Source organism: Pelophylax lessonae, assembly GCF_965119305.1.
Source record: "Pelophylax lessonae genome assembly, chromosome: 1".
Taxonomy (NCBI): domain Eukaryota; kingdom Metazoa; phylum Chordata; class Amphibia; order Anura; family Ranidae; genus Pelophylax; species Pelophylax lessonae.
In genome coordinates, this window is record NC_138768.1 from 20,128,229 (window position 1) to 20,151,506 (window position 23,278).

The 23,278-nt window shown below is 46.3% G+C and overlaps 2 protein-coding genes across 2 annotated transcripts in view; one reads left to right on the forward strand and one right to left on the reverse strand.

The window, feature by feature from the left end:
- LOC309551481 (vomeronasal type-2 receptor 26-like) overlaps window positions 1-23,278 on the reverse strand; it is a gene marked incomplete at both ends in the record, with an annotated part of 1,345,010 nt that overhangs the window by 1,254,929 nt on the left and 66,803 nt on the right. The gene's annotated exons all lie outside the window — the stretch shown is intronic.
- Window positions 7,359-8,105, forward strand: LOC309569054 (vomeronasal type-2 receptor 26-like; the record flags this gene model as incomplete). Its single annotated transcript, XM_082274815.1, has 1 exon — window positions 7,359-8,105. The coding sequence occupies exon 1, from the start codon at window positions 7,500-7,502 to the stop codon at window positions 8,103-8,105; it is 606 nt and encodes a 201-aa protein (XP_082130941.1). The 5' UTR covers window positions 7,359-7,499.

Sequence of the window (23,278 nt, forward strand, 5' to 3'; positions counted from 1 at the left end):
TTATGTGATGGCAAACAGGGTTGTAGAAATATGGTAAAACTATAAGAATACAAAAGACATGTATAAGTATAGAGCATAAGAACTGCATGCATCATACATTACATAACAGTGAAGCACATGGTACAATGACTGCCTATACATAGGACTGCATGGCTAGCTAACAGTCTAACATCTACACAGTTAACTTTCCTGAGTAGTAATACAAACAACTACACAGCTCTGCATACTAGATGCCCTAGTTACAGAGGTAAGTGACTCACCAGATATGCTGTTACACAGATGGTGAAGTTTAGAAGAGAGACATGAAGATACAGCACTGATTCTGTGTCCAGGAGACTGAGGACAGCCCCTTCTTCTTCCCAAAGTGCCTTGCAAGAACCCACAAAGAGTAGAGCCGCCCACAAGGCAGAAATTTTACAATAAGAAAAACAAGATGTAGTACAACTTAACACCGCTAGATGGTGCTATAACCTAGCTAATAGACTCTATTATTGACAGACTATGGCAAATGGTTATGAAACCCTGGCTGGACAGAACATTGGGCCTTTGCTGTTGGTGGAATTTGAACACCGAAACCCCTCGCAGTTACTCTTGCTGGGCACAGGAATGGGACCTGCTGCTAAGAATTCCATACAAATTTGAAATTGCATGTACTGCATAGGTGACAAAAATTGGGCCTTTGGTGTTGGTGATGCCTGAACACCGTAACCAACCCCTCACAGTTACTCATGCCGGGTGCATGAATGGGACCTGCTGGTAAGAATCCCATACAAATTTGAAATCGCTTGTACTTGTCATACAGGTGCCACAAATTGGGCCTTTGCTGTTGGTGGTGCCTGAACACCGTAACCAGTGGCGGCCGGTCTATTTAGGGCCCAGGGGCGCCGCTCCCCCATCCATGCGTCCGGCCCCCTAATCTGCATGCAGGGGCGCCGGACGCATGGAGTTCAATGGGGATTTTTTTTTTTTGGCATCACCTGATTAGAGCCATAGGGCAATGCAAAGGGTGGACCCGGGGCGCAGAGCAGTGCGTCCCGAGCCCAACCATTGTGTGACAATAGCGAATGAAAATTCGCTATTGTCACACCAATCCTCCTCCTGGCCAATCAGGAAGCGCGTCCGATACGGGCTTACTGATTGGCCGCAAGGCAAACCCCATGCCATTGGCCGAGGAGGAGGCGGGAGCGGAAGGACTGCAGGAGACGCGCCGCCGGGACTGAGAAGAAGCTGCCCGCCGCCGCAGCTGCTCCAGGTAAGTAAGGGGGCACGAACGCTGATCTCTGCATTGAGGGCATGTATGCTGGTCACTACATTGGGGGCACGCACGCTGATCTCTGCATCGGGGGCATGTATGCTGGTCACTACATTGGGGGCATGCACGCTGATCTCTGCATTAGGGGCATGTATGCTGGTCCCTACATTGGGGGCACGCACGCTGATCTCTGCATTGGGGGCATGTACGCTGGTCACTACATTGGGGGCATGTACGCTGGTCACTACATTGGGGCATGTATGCTGGTCACTGCATTGGGGGCATGTACGCTGGTCACTACATTGGGAGCATGTACGCTGGTCACTACATTGGGGGAATGGTATGCTGGTCACTGAATTGAAGGGGACATATACGCTGGTCACTGCATTGGGGGCATGTATGCTGGTCACTGCATTGGGGGGCATGTACGCTGGTCACTGCATTGGGGGCACGCACGTTGATCTCTGCATTGGGGGCATATATGCTGGTCACTACATTGGGGGCATGTACGCTGGTCACTGCATTGGTGGCATGTATGCTGGTTGCTGCATTGGGGGCATGTACGCTGTTCTCTGCATTGGGGGAATGGTATGCTGGTCACTGCATTGAAGGGGGCATGTATGCTGGTCTCTGCATTGAAGGGGGCATGTACGCTGATCTCTGCATTGAAGGGGGCATGTACGCTGGTCACTGCATTGAAGGGGGCATGTACGCTGGTCACTGCATTGAAGGGGGCGCGCTGGTCACTGTGCATTAATAGGGGGCAAGCTGGTCACTGTGCATTGAAAGGGGGCACGCTGGTCACTGTGCATTGAAAGGGGGAACGCTGGTCACTCTGCATTGAAAGGGGGCACACTGGTCTCTCTGCATTAAAAGGGGGCACACTATACCTTAATTACTGAGGCCCCTTTCACACTTTTGCGACCTCAAAGTCACGCAATTTTTTACAGCGTTTTTTGCCGCAAAGCAATGCCTATTAAATTTTTCTGTTTGCGCCCCCCCAAAAAATGTTGAACACCAGCCGCCACTGACCGTAACCATTATAGTTACTCTTGCTGGGTGCAGGAATGGAACCTGCTGGTAAGAATTCCATACACATTTGAAATTGCATGTACTTGTCATACAGGTGCAAAAATATTGGGCCTTTGGTGTTGTTGGTGCCTGAACACCATAACCCCTCACAGTTAGCAGGGCACAGAGACAGGGCCTGCTGTTAAAAATAATATAGGATATTTAGATTGTATGCACCTGTCATACAAGTGCAGAAAAATTCAAAAAAATTATCCTAAAGCTGCCCTCCACTGAAAACCCTTTGTGGGTTCCTATGTCGGTAGGAGAGACCTATAGTTTAGGCACTCGGAGGTTGGTCCGGCTGCCTCACCCACATTGATTTCTAGTACAATAACCCTTTAGTGGTACCTACAAAAAAACATACAGTGGTATTATAGAGATTAATGGTTCTATATATGTGTATCCATTTAGCAATGTTTTTTTCATATCTAGGGTGTATGTATGGGGTGCCCGACGTGTGTACTAGCACTGAGAGTGCTTTTAATATTATTTTTATTACTATTATCATTATGCGTATTGCTATTATCATTATCGTTACCACTGTCTCCTTGGCTAAGGAAAAAACTTTTTCAATGGAGGGAAGCTTTAGGATCATACATATACAGTGTGTGGCTTGTTGAGAGGGATACAGCCCATTTGGGACGGTATCTTACAGGCCGGCAGTGTCCATAGGCCGGTCTAGGACTGCCTGTTCTCATTAGGCACGTCCATAGGGGCCGTACCTGGTGGCCGAAAGAGGAGAATTATCCTATTATGATGTAACCTGTGAGGGGGATTGGAACGCACAGTGCACTTCCGGTTCGGCGATGTGCGGTCCACTCGTCCTCCTTCCTGTTGCTGTAGCCTCGCCCAGCTGGGCGGAGCGTCGGATGGCCGCACCAGTGATTGGCCCACAGAGATGAGGCTTGGAGTATCTGGCACGAATACACCAGGCTGAAATGGAGGCTGTAATCTATGCATTATACCTTCTATATCACCAAAGTGCGGCATGCATACGGGATCTACTAATCCTATGGCAGTGCTTGGAGTGAGTAGAAGACTGCACGTTGTCTACCGTAGTAAAGGAACATACCTCAGCTGGAAATGCCTCTAGAACTGCCCGGTGAGCCTTCTAACTGTATTAATAATATGTATGGCCCCCAATATCTATAGGGTCCATGGCTCCCCTATATATAAATATCTATAGGGTCCAAGGCTCTTCCCTGTAGACTATTGCTGTCGTGGTGTACAGGCTGGTGGGACAAGGGCCAATACTAGTAGTGGGATTACTTCTTTTCCTGTCTGTACTGCTTGGCAGTAGCATATGCACTCTGCTGACCAGGACCTATGTGTTTTCGCTTTGGCTTGTCATATTTTGCGGTGTGGTGCCTCCCTTGCTGTTTCTGTTTTTTTATTTTTGCTTTCTGGCAGTAATACTATTACTACTTGTTTATATTACATCATGCCTATATCAATACATTGAGTATTACCTATCATCATTCCCTTTTTGGGGGTGATATTCTATCACAATGGATGGATGTCCATGGGCGGGGACCTCATGCACACGCCCTGGAGAGGGAGGGTCCCTATCCAATTGTATCTGGTTCTTAGAGTCATTGTCTAGTATATATAGCATAGGCTTAGACATGCTTTTCAAGCTCTGAAGAAGAGGCTAAGCCTCAAAACGCGTAAGCCTATACAGCTTCAGGGGACAATCTATTCCCGATCTCGATGCTGAGGACTTCATATCTTGTCTGATATGCATTTATCAAGAACTCATTTGTGAGGGGGGAAAGAGGGGGAGGGAGGAAGGGTAAAGAATGATGGTTCTATTATAGAAATATCAGATGGGAAGCAGAACCTCAGTGAATGAAAGAAGGTAGTATCAAATATTTCACTCGGAGGAGCGGTCTATTCCATAATCCGAGTATAAGTTTTAGTTTTTTTGTAAGCATTCCAGGGACCCCAAATTGACGCAAATTTTGTGGGTGTATTGTGAGATATCGTGTGAGTTCTTCCATTTCAGCTAATTTTTCGACCTGATTGAACCATTCTTTCACGGAAGGGGTCTGAGGAGAACCCCAGTGTCTGGGCACACATAGTCTGGCTGCATTTATTAAAAACATTGTGAGAGATTTGCAATGTTTTCTATTGGCTGATGGTAATAAGTGGAGAAGGTAAGTGGTAGGTGAAAAAGTTACATGGTTATTTGTAATATTAAGAATGATGGAATGGATCTGTTTCCAAAATTTTTCAATATGGGGACAGTTCCACTAGATATGTAGAAGGTTGCCTACACTTGTAAGGCATCTCCAACATTTATTCTCTATAGAGCTATTCCAATTATGAAGCATGGCTGGCGTGCGGTACCATCGGGAAAGAAGTTTGTAATTGTTTTCCTGTGTGGAGACATTGACGGACCCCTTGTGAGCCGGGTAAAAAATATTTGACCTTTGGTTTTCTGTCATTTCTAATTGGAGGTCAGAGGACCAAATAGTACAAAAGTGCCCATCCCCTGCATTTGTGTTATTCCATAGAATGGAATATAGTTTGGATAAAAGATGTGGTTTTGGGAGGGGATCAAGGCATAGTTCTTCAAATTGTGTTAATTTAAAAGGTTTGTCACGGTCTCGTAAGCTGTGATTGATGAAGTGTCTTATTTGAACGAAATTCCAAAAGGGGAAGTCCGTGTAGTTCGGCATGGTTCTTAGAGTTTCGTAGTTTTGCTTTTTTCCTTGGTGTAAAAAATGGTAGATTCTAGTGGAGTTGTTTAGGAAGTTGAGGGAGAAAGATTTGTTGTTAATCCCCGGTGGGAAGTCTGGGTTTTGTAGAATTGGGGACAAGGGACCAGGCGTAGAGGAGATTTTTAGAGATGTAGAAATAGAATGGAAGCATTTCAGAGTGGGGCCGATCAGAGGGTGTTTCAACATGGTTGATGGAATATTTTTGTATGCGCACCATGGTGCTCACAGTTCTATGTCTATGTCAACTGATGTCACAGACCCAGCATGCATCGTTCGATCCAAATTCAAATTCTAATCGTTATGAAAAGTTGGAATTCATTGGAAAACAAATAAACTAAAAAGATACTAATGGATTTTTCTTTTTTTTAAACATAGATTTTTATTGAAAGTTTTTCAAATAATACAGTAACAACAATGTAGTAACTAATGCAGTGGTTACATAAACAGAAACAGTAGCATCAACTTCCAAAGTGCGTACAGTGAAACATGGCAATATGCATCCTGAAAGCCCCTTTACATAGAGTACCACTCAATTGGAGATGTATCGTAGGCATACCAGTAAGCGTAGTGCACCTATAGACAATGGGCGTGAGCGGACCTAGATACCAGAAGGAGTGGGTAGAAAAAAAGAGGAATACCTGTCCCCCTTTTGGGAACATACTGTGAACAGGCAATCCCCGATGTCGCACACCCGAGGAAGCGGGGATGCCACCACCCGCCCCCTCGTTCCAGAATCTAGACAGCTGGAGTATGGTGGGCCCGTCACTATGCAAATTCAGTCTATAATAGCTCTCATGTTAGAAAGTCAACGAGCAGACATGTGTGTAAACTTCCAACATTGTGGATAACAAGAAGGAAAAGGAAAAAGGAGAAAGAGAGGGGGGGGGGGGTGGGAAGGGAGGGGAATCTGGGTAAACCACCAGAGGGCACCAGTCTAAAGCGATTAACGTTTACAACATATTCTAGGTCATACTAACTAGTCAACGTCAGGGAATACTGTTAGCCATTTATCCCATTTGTAATAGAATGAAGGAGCTTTGTGCTCTTTGTATGCAAGCAACTTCTCCATTTCATACTGGTAATTTACTCTGTGTTAGATGTTAATGGATGTTAAGTGAATTCCTTACTATCCATTACTATTTCATTCAGGGATTTGGATACATTCAAATCTCTGAACAATCAAAATTGTATCCGAATTTGTATTTCAGACCGAAAGAATTGCACATGTCTAGTACACATGTTACAACATTTTAAACACCAGAAGCTTGGCTCCCTTACACTATTATATCTGTAGTTTTGCTCTTGAATAGTTCATATCTTTCCATATTATCTTAGGTCCCAAGGGGTCGATGCTCCGAGGAATGTCTTCCAGGGTTCAGAAAATCTGTAAGAGAAGGATATCACCCATGTTGTTATAATTGTGCTCCATGTTCAGAAGGAGAAATATCAAACCAATCTGGTAAGCTTCATATTTCCTTCAATATAAACTCTGATATTGAATTAGGAAATGAAAACTTTTAAAGTCCCTTAAAGTGATTCTGTAACCACTTTACACTTTGCAGACTGAACATCTCCCTACATTGTATGAAATAATGATTACTGATGGCACCTTTCTGCCTTTTTTTTTTTTTGGTAAAGATTGCTGCACTTTTCTTCTACCTCTGACCCTTCTGGGAGTGTTGGAGGCTTTCTCAAGCAAGCAACGGGAATCCGATTCCTCCAACTGTCTGCCTGAGAAAGCCTCCAACAGTTTTGCACTTACCTAAAAGAAATGGTCTGGAAAATGATTTCCATGAAGAGACCAAAAATGGTAAAATAAGGGAATGTCATTGTTACATACATGTTAGGGTTACAGATAGACTGTGTCATGGCCACCACTGAGGCTGAAGGTGCTTTTATTTTCAGTAGGGCATCATCACACTTTATTCATGACTATCATTTTCTTCAGATATTTACCATATATATTGTTCCAACATTTTTTATTTTTTTTTGTTTTGTATGGCTTTTAATTCATATTCAATATTACTTCCTAATTCCCAAAAACATTATGGTAAATTAACAAAATTACTGAAAAAATTTGCATAACTGTCAAATAGTTGCATTGTCGGTGTACCGTGCCTAATGTTATTTTCACTTATTTTTACTCTACAGACAGTAAAATCTGCAAGAAGTGTCCTGAAAATGAATGGCCTAACAAAGCTAAAAATATTTGTATTGAGAAGGTCAATGAGTATTTATCATATGAGGAGGATATTCTAGTTTTATTTTTTTCTGTATCTTCAGTCATATTTGCTACAACATCTCTCCTTATACTTGGACTATTTTTTCGGTTTCGGAGCACTCCCATAGTCAGAGCCAATAACCGGAACCTCAGCTTCATTCTGCTCCTCTCCCTCATACTGAGTTTCCTGTCTGTATTCCTCTTCCTTGGCCGTCCTGTGGATATTACCTGTATGCTGCAACAAGTCTCCTTTGGAGTTCCCTTCACCATCTCAGCATCTTCTATTCTAGCCAAAACTATCATGGTCTTCATTGCTTTTAAAGCCACCAGACCTGGAAGCTCTTGTAGTAAATGGGTGGGAGTCAAACTTCCCAATACAGTCATGTTATTCTGCTCATCCATTCAGGTTATGAATTGTATTCTCTGGTTGTCCATCTCTCCACCATTTCAGGAGTATGACATGGACTCCTATCCTGGGAAGATCATCATTCAGTGTAATGAAGGGTCAGTTATCGGGTTCTACTCTATGTTGGGTTATATGGGGTTCCTGGCAGCTGTGAGTTTTGTTCTGGCTTTCATGGTGAGGACATTACCGGACAGTTTTAATGAGGCCAAATACATCACCTTCAGCATGCTGGTGTTCTGCAGTGTCTGGATTGCCATGGTCCCGGCCTATCTGAGCACCAGAGGGAAATACATGGTGGCTGTGGAGATATTCGCCATATTGACCTCCAGTGCTGGAATATTATTGTGTATGTTTTCTCCAAAACTCTGCATTTTACTTTTAAAACCTGAACTGAACACAAGAGGAACAATGCTGGGGAAAAGAATGCTGTAAATGTAACTCATTCATTCAATGTATAATGCTGTAGACCAGATTAAATAAGTTCAGTCATATTGCAAAAATCATGATCTTCCTTATCATTATGAAGGACATTACCATCATTGTTATGGTTTTTGTGGGTATATTACCTGCCTTCTGTTTGCCTGTTGTACATAAGTGGATGGAAGGTGGATGTTACAGGGTAGGAGGGTATTTCAGAGCTTAATTTTTTTATTGCTCTTACATGCCCCCTAGCATGCACAAGCAAAGTAGTGTGACTGCGCTGTTCATTGGACGTGACAATCACAAAAAATGCTTTGGCCAATCAAAGCATCACACAATGTAACCAACACCTGCAGTTAGCAGCTTGCTACAACATTGTGATTGGAGTGTGATAAAAAAAGCTTCAAGATCACCAGCCAGTTCAATCCAGTACAAGTACAATGCAGTGCCAGTACCATTAACAGCAGTACCAGAAATAGCTTCATCCATCCCATTACTGTCATTCATCTACTGCACAGATATCAAACACAAGACCAGTTTATCAGCCAGGAATGTGGGGAAACTCCATTGTAGCTCTCATCCTCCACTCCCACACCTCACTGTCATTTGTAGACACAGAAGCCTTCTATGTTTACAAGGGACAGCCTTAATCTCAGCAGCTCTGAGAACTAAAAGATCCTTGCATGCACTTATGGTGGGGTACATTTGGGACAGATCTCCAGAGGCCTGCAAGGTGCGGCAGAGCCGCCTACACAGGGAGGTACTAGAGCTGGGCCCAGTAGGAGAGAGAGATGCAAGGAAGCTTTGGGGGGGGGGGGGGGGTTGGCGTTGTACACTGTGCATAGTGCACCCCTGAACTCTGCATTCTGTACATAATACACTCCTAAACCCTGCATTCTGTATGTAACGCACCCCTAAACCCAGCACTCTGTAATCCAGAACTATGTAACGCACCCCGTAACGCCATCCTCTGTATGCAGTGCACCCCAGATACAACCAGCCCATTGAAGGCAACCATACTGCTAATGCAGCCTGCAATATAAATATGGAGTTTGACACCCCTGCTCTATGGAATGTAGAATTTGGGTAATTGTTTTCTTTCAACCTTTTCTGTTCCAGCATGACTGTCCCCCAGTGCACAAATCCAGATCCATAAAGACATGTATTGATAAGTTTTGTGTGAAAGAACTCAATTATCATCAACACAATCCTGACCTCAGCCTGATTGTGAATCTGGTCCTCTCATTTAACATCAGTACCTGACCTCACTAAGGTTCCTTTGGTTAAAAGGGCACAAATTCCCACATATACATTCGGTTATAGATACAAAGGTGGGGGAACTCCATATTATTGACCATGATTTTGAAAAAGGGATTCTCAAGCCTAAATTAATGGCTGCATTAATTGTCTTAGGAACTTGAGGATGATTTTCTCCAAAGTGCCTTCAGCTACAGAGGTCAATGAGGAATTGTTTAACCCTTTCTCTTACAGCAATAAAAGGCTTATGTTGGTGACAGCACTGACTTGTAAAAAGACTCCTGACCATTATAGCACCTTTTTCTTGTCAGCTTTCATGTGGAAGTGATTTAAGTGGCTGTCAAGCTGTCCAATCAGTTCCACACATACTGTAAAATACTTCCCTCCTTGGCTGTCCCTCCAACTCTGTGTCTAGAGATTACCAGTCCCACCTAAGTACCCAGGATCTCCAAGGTGAGTGTCAGGTTTGAGATCAGCAAGAGATGAGGGTTCATTCTCCTCATCTTCCTGTGAATAATGGACCCAGAAGTGATGTGCCCTGATCCCTTCTGAGTTCAGTCTTGTCATTCCCCGACCTCCATGGTCAGGGAAGAAGCTATGCGCATGATTGTGCTTTGTTCCTACAGAGTGCAGAGGTCACATTAAGATTCTACAAGACCACAATATCTCCTTAAAGACATTTTTATGGGGCATGGCTTGCGCGCGTGCTGCATGGACGCCTGAGCTGAGAGCTCTCTGTACCCGGCCGACTGAGAAGCAAAGCGGTTCCCAACACCTAATTTTCCCACGGGTCAGCTCACCGAACGATCAGGGAAGATGTCCAGCCACAAACGGAAAGATGAGCGCCGAAGCGCGGTATGACCGCGGGAGCCCGGCGGCCTACACAGATCTCCCTGATGCTATCCCGTCGCCTGAGGATTCCACATGGCTGCCTCCTATGCCAGATTCCTCACCAGCAACCCCGATATCGGGCAGCCCTGCAAAGTTTTGGATGCGCATGGACCCAGCAGATCCTCATGAGCCTGCAGTGAGTACATCGTTTGCCTCTATGCACTCCATGTCTGCTCTCCAATCTTCTATTGCTGCATTTCCTACTACCGGTCAGCCTGTCATGGACACTACCATGAAAAACATGTTAATGACCTTCCAGTCTTCTCTTATGGCTAACCTCACCAGTATAATGGGTAGGTTTGCTTGTGAAATGAAAAGTATAGGCAACAGGGTATCACGCATAGAACACGGCATGCATGAATGTACTGAGACAGTGAATGACCTTGTAGCTGCATATCATGAGCAAAGGGAGGACACTGACTGGATCAAATCCAAACTAGCTGATCTCGAAGATCGTTCACACCATAACAATATAAAATTGCGAGGCATCCCTGAATCGATTTAGCCTAATGATCTAATGCAACATGCATCTACCTTATTCACTACACTGGTACCGGTGTTGACACCTATAGAACTCACTATTGACAGAATTCACAGGATCCCTAAGCCTCGCCACCTGGAAGAGTCTGTCCCTAGGGATGTGCTTCTTCGCATGCACTTTTACCCGGCCAAAGAAAAAATTCTGAAAATCTCCAGGCAACTAGGAACCTTGCCAGCACCTTATGCGGAAGTGTAGCTCTACGCTGACTTATCTCAACATACACTTCAACAGCGGAGGCAATTAAAGACCCTCACCAAGGCTCTCTTCAACCACAAAATCTTGTACAAGTGGCACCATCTGTCGTCACTCACAATGGAATCCCGCACACCATATCAACCATTGAGGGAGGGATGCGACTCCTACATTCCTGGGGTATCATCCCAGATCCTCCGAAGAATTACCACGATGGCCCTCGGCATTCCCCTCCATCCAGCTCTAGGGCCCATCAAGGATCCGAGCACCAGAATCATCGCCCATGACACGCTGGGCTTCTCTACTTCAACGTCTACTAGCCCGGCCGGGCTACTCTTACTCCTTTAGCCTTTGTTTTGATGCTAAGTTTGTCCACTTAGGTGGGAGTCCCCTGACTCTTTATCAGTAGGCCTCTTTGAAGGATAACCCTTACTAATTATACTCCCCAGTTGATGAGTCTGTTCACCTATTTTGTGCTTTGTTCCGACGGATCTCATATCTGCTACAGTTCCAGTACTCTCAGTTCTGTTTTGTCGCCTGAGCACCGACGCATATACCTTGTTTTCTTTTGTTCTTTTCTTTGTGTTTACCACTTAGTGCCTCCGTACAGCAGCAGTGACACCCGGATTCAGGGTCGGCAAGTGACCTATACTACTTCTCTATGTGACCATCCTTCTCCGAAGCTCCAACCAGTGGAGTGTGAACCTTTGCAAGTAACCCGACCTAAGTGCTTAAGGTAATATCTTCTCATCTCTGACTTTGGCCTTATATCAAGTGTATCTCCCTAGCAGCCATGTCTTTCAATATTCTTTCTTTGAACTCCAGAGGCCTTAATCACCCTGCAAAACGGTCCTCGTTGTGGGCTACGGCTCTATCCTTTCAGAGTGACATTGTTTGTGTACAGGAAACCCATTTTTCCCAATCTGCAACTCCCAGATGTACCCACGCTCAATTTCCTAACATTTACCTGGCATCTGGTAAGAAAAAGCGTAAGGGGGTTCTTATAGCCATTAAGCAATCCCTGACATACCAATACCATGATTCTATTGTGGACCCCAAAGGTCGCTACATCATCCTCCGATGCTCCATTGACAATCGCAATTTCACCTTGGTTAATCTTTATGCGCCTAACAAGCACCAGCTGGCGTTTAGTCGCTCAGTTGTGGACAAGGCAAAGTCCCTCCAATGGGGCAATTTGCTGTTATGTGCCAATTTTAATTTGGCTCCTGACAGTACTGTGAACACCTCCGCTTCACCTAAGAAACACAATGATTCCCTCTCCAAGTATTTGTGGGATTCTGATTTGTATGACGTGTGGAGGTGCTGTCACGCGGCGGAGAGGGATTATTCATACCTTTCCCCTCGTCACGGCACCTACTCACATATTGACCTGTGCATTACTGACAAGTATCTTTTGGAACATGTCTCGTCTATAGAGCTCCACACCGCCACCTGATCAGATCATTCCCCGTTGACTATGTCGGTGAATTGGGCGCCCCTAGGCTGCCAACATTTGTGTGGAAATTACCCAATCATCTCTTAACGAACTCTGGATACGTGGCTGAGATCCAAACCCAGTTGGATAACTATAGCTGACAATTCTCTACCTGATGTTGACCCGTTGGTGGTGTGGAACGCTCATAAAGCTGTATTACGTAGTTTATTTTTACAACTGGGTGCTAGGGAAAGGAACAGGAGGACGCAGCATCTTGATAGCCTTACCAAACAGCTAGCGTCTCTGGACGCACGTAACAAATCAGACCCGTCTCCAACCATCCAATCACAAATTTTTGCTCTTAGACTGGAACTGAGGACCTTCCTCTTAGAAAAATACAGTTATTCCCTTAAGAAGTGGAAAGCAGTTACCTACGCCACTAGTGATAAGGCTACCAAAGCCATGGCCCTTCGTATTAAGGGGCAACAAATTAAATCCAAAATCCCCTGCATGCTTCACCCCAAGACAAAAGAAAAATAGCTTAAACCCAATCTCATTGCTGACGCTTTCAGCTCTTTCTATGAATCCCTCTATAATCTCAACTCAGACCACTCGACTTATCAACCAACCCCTTCGGACATTGATGACTTTCTTGCCCAGATCAAACTCCCTTCACTGACTCCACCAGACATTGATTCCCTTAATAGACCCTTTTCTGAATCGGAAATCAAGGCTGCAAAAGCCTCGCTTCCCAACTTGAAATTGCCCGGTACGGATGGATATTCGGCTGAATATTATAAGAAATTTTGTGACTCACTGACTCCCATTCTTCGAGATGTATTTAATTCCGCTGCCTCCTCCTCAGCCTTTCTGAAAGAAATGTTAAGTGGATTAACAGTGACCCTGCCTAAACCTGGGAAGGAGCCTAATCAACCCCATAATTTTCGACCCATATCCTTATTGAATATGGATGTGAAAATTTACGCCAAAGTCATTGCCGCAAGATTAGTGGACCTTCTCCCTAATTTCATACATAGGGACCAATCTGGATTTACCAAGGGACGGCAGGCTTCGGACGCTACTAGGCGTGTGATCAATACTGTCCACCACGCGGGCCTTTGTGGAACACCTTCTCTGCTCCTTTCGTTGGACGCGGAGAAGGCGTTTGACAGGGTCCATTGGGGTTTCTTGTCAGCAGTTCTTCAAAAGATTGGGTTTCGTGGATTTATTCACGATGCCATTATGGCCCTATACTCCACGCCCTCTGCAGTAGTCCGTACAACGGAAGCTCTCTCCACCCCATTTACTATCACCAATGGCACTAGGCAGGGGTGCCCTCTCTCCCCCCTAATATTCAATATGATCATGGAGACCTTAGCCGCACATATCCGCTCTAACCCTAAAATATCGGGTATACGTATGGGGGATCATCATCATAAAATCAGTCTTTTTGCGGATGATGTGATACTTATGATTTCGGAGCCATCCACGTCCCTCCCGGAGATTCAGAGGATTCTGCAATGGTTTGGAAAAGTCTCTTTCTACAAAGTTAATGAGTCCAAGTCCAATATACTGGGAATTGGTATTAATGCCACAATGCGTATCCTACTACAACAGCAATTCCCGTATACATGTGCAGACCAAACTATATCATACTTAGGCGTCCAGCTGACCGCTTCTACTAAAACGCTATTTAAACATAATTTCCTCTCCGCTCGCACTAAACTACAAGACAATCTTAGGCATGTGGCCTCCTTTGAATTCTCCTGGCTGGGACGATTGGCGGCCTTTAAAATTATGTATTTCCCCCAATTACTTTATCTTTTTCGGACTCTCCCGATTCCGATTCCTAAAAAGTACTTCAGATCCCTCCAATCACTGCTGTCCAAATATATATGGCAAGGCAAAAAACCCAGATGTGCCCACACACCAAACTGATTAAACATCGGTTAGCGGGAGGGGCGGGATATGTAGACATTTTCGACTACTATCTGGCATCAGTCCTGACTCCGCTTCGGGATTGGTTTAGGGAGACCCCCACCACTATATGGAGTGCCATGGAGGCTACTTACTGTACTAGGCAGAGCTTGCCCGCCTGGTTACTAGCGACTACTTTCGGAGCCAAATTACCCTCCTACCTCCCTCCGTTTATGACTGCTGCTGTAAGGGCGTGGAAAATTTTGGAATCACAGGCTAATCCACCGTCCACAAACTCCACTCTTAATATGCCATTAACAGCATTACACTCACTTATACCCCAAATTGATATCTCCGCCTGGCAGCATAAGGGCATCGCCTACATCGGAGACTTATACGCAGGTTCCCACTTGGCCCCTTTTATAACCATCTTTTACAACCTTCTCCAACATAAAAAGTCATTCACCAAGACTGCCCCCCACCTTCAGTGGGAGTGTGATATCGGGCAACAGTTTTCGGACAAGCAATGGAGTAGAGCTTGCCAATCCATATATTTGGCTACTAGTTGTTCCAAGTTATGGGAGCTATTCACAAAATTCTCCCTCCACTCGTACCTAACACCCTCGAGAATAACCAAATTTGATCCCCAGAATGATGGCAAATGTTGGCGATTTTGTGGTCATGAAGGTACATTATTTCATGTTTTATGGCTGTGTCCAAAACTTACCCGTTACTGGTATCAGGTATTTAAGATACTGTCAGAAGTTATACAGTGCCCCATTATGCTTACACCTGGCCTGGCTTTGCTAAATCTGGAAATTGAACAACTTCCTGTCTCTTGTAGACTCATTGCGACCCATATCCTCCTAGCGGCCAGACTCAATCTGACTCGAGCCTGGAAACAAGCAAATCCTCCGGATATTACAGGAGTCATTGACCTTGTTAATACACACTATACGTTCGAAAGTTCACTTTCCCTCAAAAACCGCTCTGCACTCGCATTGACCAATGGAAACCTTGGTCTGAATGGATGGAGCACCTTAAGGTCCATTCTGATCCCCTGTGAAAGTTTACCTTGTCTAGTTGTATACCATAGTCTTGTCTATTGGAGGTCGTTTGTCTATGCGTGCTTCTTGCGCCTGGGCACAGTATGGATCCCGGTAGGGGTGCCCGGGAGCAAGAAGCGTGGATATATCTGCTATCTCGGCAGTCCCTACAACAGACACAATTGGCACGCTGCATGTGGTATCATCACTGTGGTCTTGCCGTACAATATGGGGTGTTATGAAAGGTTGGCATGAGGTCTTAAGTTTGTTCTATGCATTGGATGGTTACCTCATTTATTGCGGGTTCCTGTGAATGGTTTCTGCACTGTTATGGTAAGCTTCACATACGGAGTGTCACTGCTGATCCGCCTCGCTATTGTTATACTTGTCATTGTATTATTCGCCCTTCATTTGCATTGCTATATGTTCACCTACTATGGATGCAAAATGTTGTAGCTTGCATGCTACTTGATATGTCATGACTAGAGTTAAACGGACACCTGGATGTCCGTGTTCGGCGGGTTCGGCCGAACTTGAAAAAAAAGTCTGGGTCCGTGTCCCGGACTTTTTCCGAACTTTACCCGGACACCGAACCCCATTGAAGTCAATGGGGACCCGAACTTTCAGGCACTAAAATGGCTCTAAAACACCAATGGAAAGGGCTAGAGTGCTGCAAATGGCAGCAAAATGTAGTTAAGAGCATGGCAAGTGCTCTGCAAACAAATGTGGATAGGGAAATAACTTAAAACAAAAAAAAAACAGAAAAATAAAACAATGTTCTGCATCTGTGAAGGACGAGGCCCATATGGAGTAGGAGGGAGGTTGAGGTGGTGGTGGATGTGGCGGTGTCATAGGCGTGCACACAGGGTGTTCCGGGTGTACCTAGGGCACATTAGCATTATCGCTCAGTTTGCCAGTGAGGAGATGGGAAAGATCTCCCTCGGACCTGCTCTGCCATAAGAGAAGTGCCACACACTTCTATTTCACTTTGCCAGCAGGGAGAGTAATGTACCGGGGCCATATACATGTAGGCAAACACATGCATGTGCATTTAAACTTTGGGGTGCACACCCTAATGCAATAGGCTGCGCACACCTATGGGCGGTGTAGGTGGAAGCGGCGGTGGTGGAGGATGAGGTAGCCAACACTGCTTTTTTTCAGTCATTTTAAATGAGGGTACACCCCAAAAGAATGAGAAAGATCAAAAATAGAACAATGGCTGGGTAAGGTCGGTATCCATCTCTATTCTGCACAAGGTACGGAAAAGTCCTGTGGGATCCATGCCTGGTTCATTTTAATGAACGTGAGCTTGTCCACATTGTCTCTGGACAGGCGGCTGCGCTTGTCTGTGATAACGCCCCCAGCCGTGCTAAATACACGTTCAGATAATACACTGGCTGCATGGCATGCCAGCACCTCCAAGGCGTAAAGGGCAAGCTCAGGCCATGTGCCCAATTTGGAGACCCAGAAGTTGAAGGGGGCAGACCCGTCATTCACTACATGTAGGCGTGTGCACGCATACTGCTCCACCATGTTGGTGAAATGCTGCCTCCTGCTAAGACGTTCCATATGAGCTGCTGGTGCTGCTGTTTGTTGTGGCGTGCTGACAAAGCTTTTCCACATTTCGGCCATGCTAACCCTGCCTTCTGAGGTGCTGGCGGTGCCCTGTTTGCGTTGGCGACCTCTTCCTCCTCCTCCTCCTCTGCCTTGGCCTTGTGCTTCCACTGTGGCCCCAGCGTGCGCTTGTACTCGCGCATCTTGCGATCGCGCTCCAGTGAGTGAATTAAGGACGGTACGTTGTCCTTGTAACGGGGATCCAGCAGTGTGGCCACCCAGTAATCAGCACAAGTTAGAATGTGGGCAACGCGGCGGTCGTTGTGGAGACACTGCAGCATGTAATCGCTCATGTGTGCCAGGCTGCCCAGAGGCAACGAAAGGCTGTCCTCTGTGGGAGGTGTATCGTCTGTGTCCTCTGTATCCCCCCAGCCACGCACCAGTGATGGCCATGAGCTGGCCTGGGTGCCACCCTGCTGTGAACATGGTTCCATCTCCTCCTCCATCTCCTCCTCCTCATCCTCCTCATCCTCCAGAACTGTGCCCCTGCTGGACAATTGTGTCCCTGGCGTTTGTGGGTGCAGGAACCCACCCTCGGAGCCACTTGCGAATGACTGCCCTGAAAGCCTTGGAAATGTTACCTCTTCATCCTCCTCATCCTGTGCCACATCCTCTTCCATCATCGCCCGAATCGTTTTTTGAAGGAGGCATAGAAGTGGGATAGTTAAGCTGAAAACGGCATCATCGGCACTGGCCATGTTGGTGGAGTACTCAAAACAGCGCAACAAGGCACACAAGTCTCGCATGGAGGCCCAGTTATTGGTGGTGAAGTGGTGCTGTTCCTCAGAGCGACTCACGCGTGCGTGCTGCAGCTGAAACTCCACTATGGCCTGCTGCAGCTCGCACAGTCTTTCCAGCATGTGCAATGTGGAGTTCCACCTTGTGGGCACGTCACATATGAGGCGGTGAGCGGGAAGGCCGAAGTTACGCTGCAGCGCTGACAGGCGAGCAGCAGCAGGGTGAGAACGCCGAAAGTGCGCACAGACGGCCCGCACTTTCTGCAGCAGCTCTGACATATAAGGGGTAATTTTTAAGGAACCTCTGCACCACCAAATTCAGCACATGCGCCAGGCAAGGGATGTACGTCAAACCGGCTAGGCCAAGAGCTGCTATGAGATTTCGCCCGTTATCGCACACCGCCAGGCCGGGCTTGAGGCTCGCTGGCAGCAACCACTCATTTGTCTTCTGTTTCATGCTCCTCCACAACTCCTGCGCGGTGTGTGGTTTTTTCCCCCAAACAGGCAAGTTTTAAAACTGCCTGCTGTCATTTACCCCTGGCCGTGCTGAAGTTGGTGGTGAAGGTGTTACGCTGACCGGATGAGGAGGCGGTAGAGGATGAGGAAGCGGAGTAGGAGGAGTTAGGAACAGGAGGCAAACTGAAGCGCCCTGCAATCCTCGGTGGTGGAAGGACATGCGCCAAATTGCTATCCGCCTCCGGCCCATCCGCCACTGCATTTACCCAGTGTGCCGTTAGGGAGATATAACGCGCCTGACCATGCTTACTGGTCCACGTATCAGTAGTTAGGTGGACCTTGGCACAGATGGCGTTGCGCTGTGCACACCTGATTTTTTCCCCCCACTTGGTTGTGCAGGGAAGGGATGGCTTGCCTGGAAAAGTAGTGGCGGCTGGGCACAACGTACTGTGGGACAGCCACCGACATAAGGCTTTTAAAACTGTGCGTCTCCACCAGACGGAATGACAGCATTTCAAAGGCCAAGAATTTTGAAATGCTGGCATTCAGGGCCAGGGATCACGAGTGGGTAGGGGGGTACTTCCTCTTCCTCTGAAGTGTTTGGGAGATGGAAAGCTGAACGCTTCCATGGGACATTGTGGAGATGGTTGGTGACCCAGGTGGTGGTGTTGCTGACAGATCGTCTGTTTGCGGGGTGGCAGGTGCCGGTATCACTACAGATGTGGATGGAGAGGCCGAGACTGCAGCAGAAGAGGAAGAGGAGGAGCCAGAGACCTTTCTTGGTTTTGAAGGTGTCTACTCCACTGCAGCTCGTGCTTTGCACTTAGATGCCTGATCATGCAGGTTGTGCTCAGGTTGAGAAGGTTTATGCCTCGCTTCAGGCTCTGATTGCACAGGGTGCAAACTACTCGTGTCCTGTCATCAGCACATTTTCTGAAGAACTTCCACGCTAGAGAACTCCTTTGAGCTGGCTTTGGTGCACTCGTTCCCTTGCTGCGTTGGGCAGTAGCAGGCGTAGTGTCTAGGGCACGGGCGCTCCGCTTCTGCACCCTGCTCCCTCTTCTGCTGTGCTGGTGGCTCTGTGCGACCACCGCCTCTTCCTCCAAACTACTCAGGTCACCTGCATGACCTTCATTCCATGTGGGGTTGAGGACCTCATCGTCCTCCACATCATCTTCCACCCAGTCTTCACCCCTGCCCTCCTTGTCGGTCTCCACAATTCTGAATGCCGCAGCAGTTGGCACCTGCGTTTCGTCATCATCGGAGACGTGCTGCGATGGTCCTTCCATGTACTCATCTTGAGAAATAAGTGGTTGGGCATCGCTGCACTCAATCTCTTCCACTTCTGGGGCAGGGCTAGGTGGATGGCCCTGGGAAACCCTGCTGACAGAGTCATCAAAAAGAAGTAGAGACTGCTGCATGACTTGGGGCTCAGACTGCTTGCCTGATTTGCAAGGGGGTGAGGTGAAAGATGGTTGGACATTGGCTGCAGGTGCCAACTCTGACCTTTCTGCAGTAGACTGGGTGGGAGACAATGTGAAGGAACTGGAGGCACTGTCAGCAACCCAATCTACTATCGCCTGTACTTCTTCTGGCCTCATCACTTCTAGAGGCGCATGATGCCCTACCAAATACTGCTGCAGGTTCGGTCGCCTACTCACACTTGAGGAAGGTGTTTCACTTGTGCGTGTAGCTGGCACAGATCGACCATGTCCTCTCCTTGCAACAGGAGCTCTACCAGCAACACCACGACCCAGGCCACGGCCCCTATTTGACGGTCTCCTCATATTTCTGTAATTTATGATCTTGCCCTAGAAAGGTGTTTATTGAATAGCGGAACAAAACAACAACAGTATCGCACGGGTGTATCTCACAGTCAAATATGCAAACTATGCCGCAATTTAATTTTTTTTACCCCAAAAGGGTGTATATTGAATAGCGGAAAAGAAAAAAAGAATAAAAAACGGTGTATCTCACACGTACAAACACAGACTAGGCCCCGATTAAAAATTTTTGTACCCTAAAGGGAGGATGAGGAAGAGGAGTAGGAGGAGTTGGGAACAGGAGGCAAACTGAAGCGCCCTGCAATCCTTGGCGGTGGAAGGAGATGCGCCAAACAAATTTAAAAGGTGTATCTCACACGTACCGATACAGACTATGCCGTAATTTAATTTTTTACACTCCAAAAGGGTGTATATTGAATAGCGGAATAGGAAAAATTTGACAAAACGGTGGTGTATCTCACACTTACAAACACAGACTAGGCCCCGATTACAATTTTTTGTACCCTAAAGGCAGGATGAGGATGAGGAGTAGGAGGAGGTCCGAACAGGAGGCAAAATGAAGCACCCTGCAATCCTCAGCGGTATGAGATGCGCCCCAAAAATTGGAAAGGTGTATCTCACACGTACCGATACAGACTATCCCGCAATTTAATTGTTTTTACCCCAAAGGTGTAGATTGAATAGCGGAATAGAAAATATGATATCAAAAGGTGTATGTATCTCACACGTACAGACCCAGACTAGGCCCAAATTACTATTTTTTGTACCCCCAAAGGCAGGATGAGGAGTAGGAGGAGTTCGGAACAGGCAGGAGGCACACTGAAGCACCCTGCAATCCTCGGCGGTATGAGATGCGCCCCAAAAATTGGAAAGGTGTATCTCACACGTACCGATACAGACTATCCCGCAATTTAATTGTTTTTACCCCAAAGGTGTAGATTGAATAGCGGAATAGAAAATATGATATCAAAAGGTGTATGTATCTCACACGTACAGACCCAGACTAGGCCCAAATTACTATTTTTTGTACCCCCAAAGGCAGGATGAGGAGTAGGAGGAGTTCGGAACAGGCAGGAGGCACACTGAAGCACCCTGCAATCCTCGGCGGTATGAGATGCGCCCCAAAAATTGGAAAGGTGTATCTCACACGTACCGATACAGACTTTCCCGCAATTTAATTGTTTTTACCCCAAAGGTGTAGATTGAATAGCGGAATAGAAAATATGATATAAAATTGGTGATTTTTCAATAGCACATGTGAACAGCAGTGTCTTATATCAGTCAGCTCTGCTGCAGGCTATGGAGGGGGAAAAAAAAAATCCCCTTTTAAGTTTGTAATTTTTAAATAGATTAGTACAGACTATGCCACAATTTAATTTTTTTAACCCAAAAAGGTGTATATTGAATAGTGGAATAGAAAAAAGTGTATACATTTTGAAATCACTCAATAATAGCACATGTGAACACAGCAGTGTATTATCACAGTCAGCAGCACTGAAGGAAAAATGCTGCACACAACTGACTGATAAAAAAAGACTTTTTTCTCCCTCCTCCTCAGCGGGCAAAAAGATTGTGTTCACACCACCCCACACACAGCAAAATCGATGTGGACCACTGACCCTGCCTATCTCCAGCCTCGCCCTAAAATGATCAATAAGATCCGCCACTGCCGGCACTGCAAACCCCCCACACAGCAAAATCTATTGTAGAACACTGACCCTGCCTATCTCCAGCCTGGCCCTAAAATGATCGATAAGATCGTTCTCTGGCACTGCACAACCAACCCCCCACACAGCAAAATCGATGTAGAACACTGACCCTGCCTATTCTCCAGCGTCGCCCTAAAATGCCGTAATAATTCGCCCTGCCTGCACTAAGACCTGACCCTGAATTTTTTTCGGACACAATATAATTTTTGACTGTCTGTCCCTAATCAGCAGCCAGCACGTATGATGTGTGCTCTGTCCCTGTACTACAGCAGAATGACGCAGCGGCGCTCGGTCTCAAACCTATAAAGACTTGGTCACATGCTTCAGATGGCCAATCACAGCTACTAATACATTTGTAGGCATGGCTGGGATGGCTTAAGGCACACCAGTTAAACGCTTGTTGATTGGCTGTTGAAAGCCCGCCATTAAAAGCGCGCCAATACATACAAACCCGGAAATAAAATGACGGATTTTAAACCCGAACATACAGTAAAGTTTTCGGGTCCGTGTTCGGGTAACAAAAATCCAATTATTCGGTACGAACACGAATAATACAGTCCGTGTTCGCTCAACACTAGTCCCAAACTGTTCGCCGGCGGACAGTTCCCGGCGAATATCGCTTGTTCGCGTACGCCGCTGCGGGCGAACATATGCAATGTTCGGTCCGCCCCCTATACTTCATCATTGAGGCAAACTTTGACCCTGTACCTCACAGTCAGCAGACACATTCCAGCCAATTAGTATACCCTCCCTCCCACACCCTCCCACCTCCTATAAAAAAGCAAGGGCAGCATCCATCTTAGATCATTCTGAAGCAGTGTGTTAGTGAGAGAAGGGAGAGCTGCTGCTGCTGCTGTTAATAGGGACAGTTGTTAGTCAGTGTTCTCGGTCCACTCCTGCTGTGTAAGGACCCTTTTTAGGGCTGGTATTTGAGTAATTTTTTATATATATATATATATATATATATATATATATATATATTATCCCCAAAAAGCCCTTTTGAGGGCTGGTATTTGAGTAATTTTTATATATATATATATATATATATTGTGAGGGATTAGCTCGGTGGCGGGTGTGGATGACCCCTTGGGGGGTGCGTTTTCCCAGAGAGGTAGCCGACAAGTGCTTGCAAACAAACAGTGTGGTTTATTAAATGGTGTTTTCTTCACCAGGCTGTATGCAGCAAAACATCCAAAATAAAATAAAACAGAAAATAAATCCTTGCCTCTGTGGGCGGCTACCTTCTCACAACTGGAACCTGCCTAAGTGTCTGTCTCCAACCTACCGTCGGGCAGACTTCCTTGTCCTCCAGCGGACACTCAATAGTCCTTTTATAATAGCTTCACAGGGCAACACAGTCCTTTGTTTCTTTCACATCAACAGTTCGTCTTCTCACCTTTGAGACGTATTCACCCTTGGTTACCGTCCCGGGCACACATCACTCCGGGGGGTCTTCTCCCAGGCCCACACATCCTGTCGGGAGGCACACGCTGACTGTCCTCCTGCTCCCAGCCCACATGGCTTCAGGACACAGCTTCTGGAGGCAGTAAACAATAGGAATTTCTCTGAACAAATTATAGAGCCTTAACTCCCTCATTCTGAACAG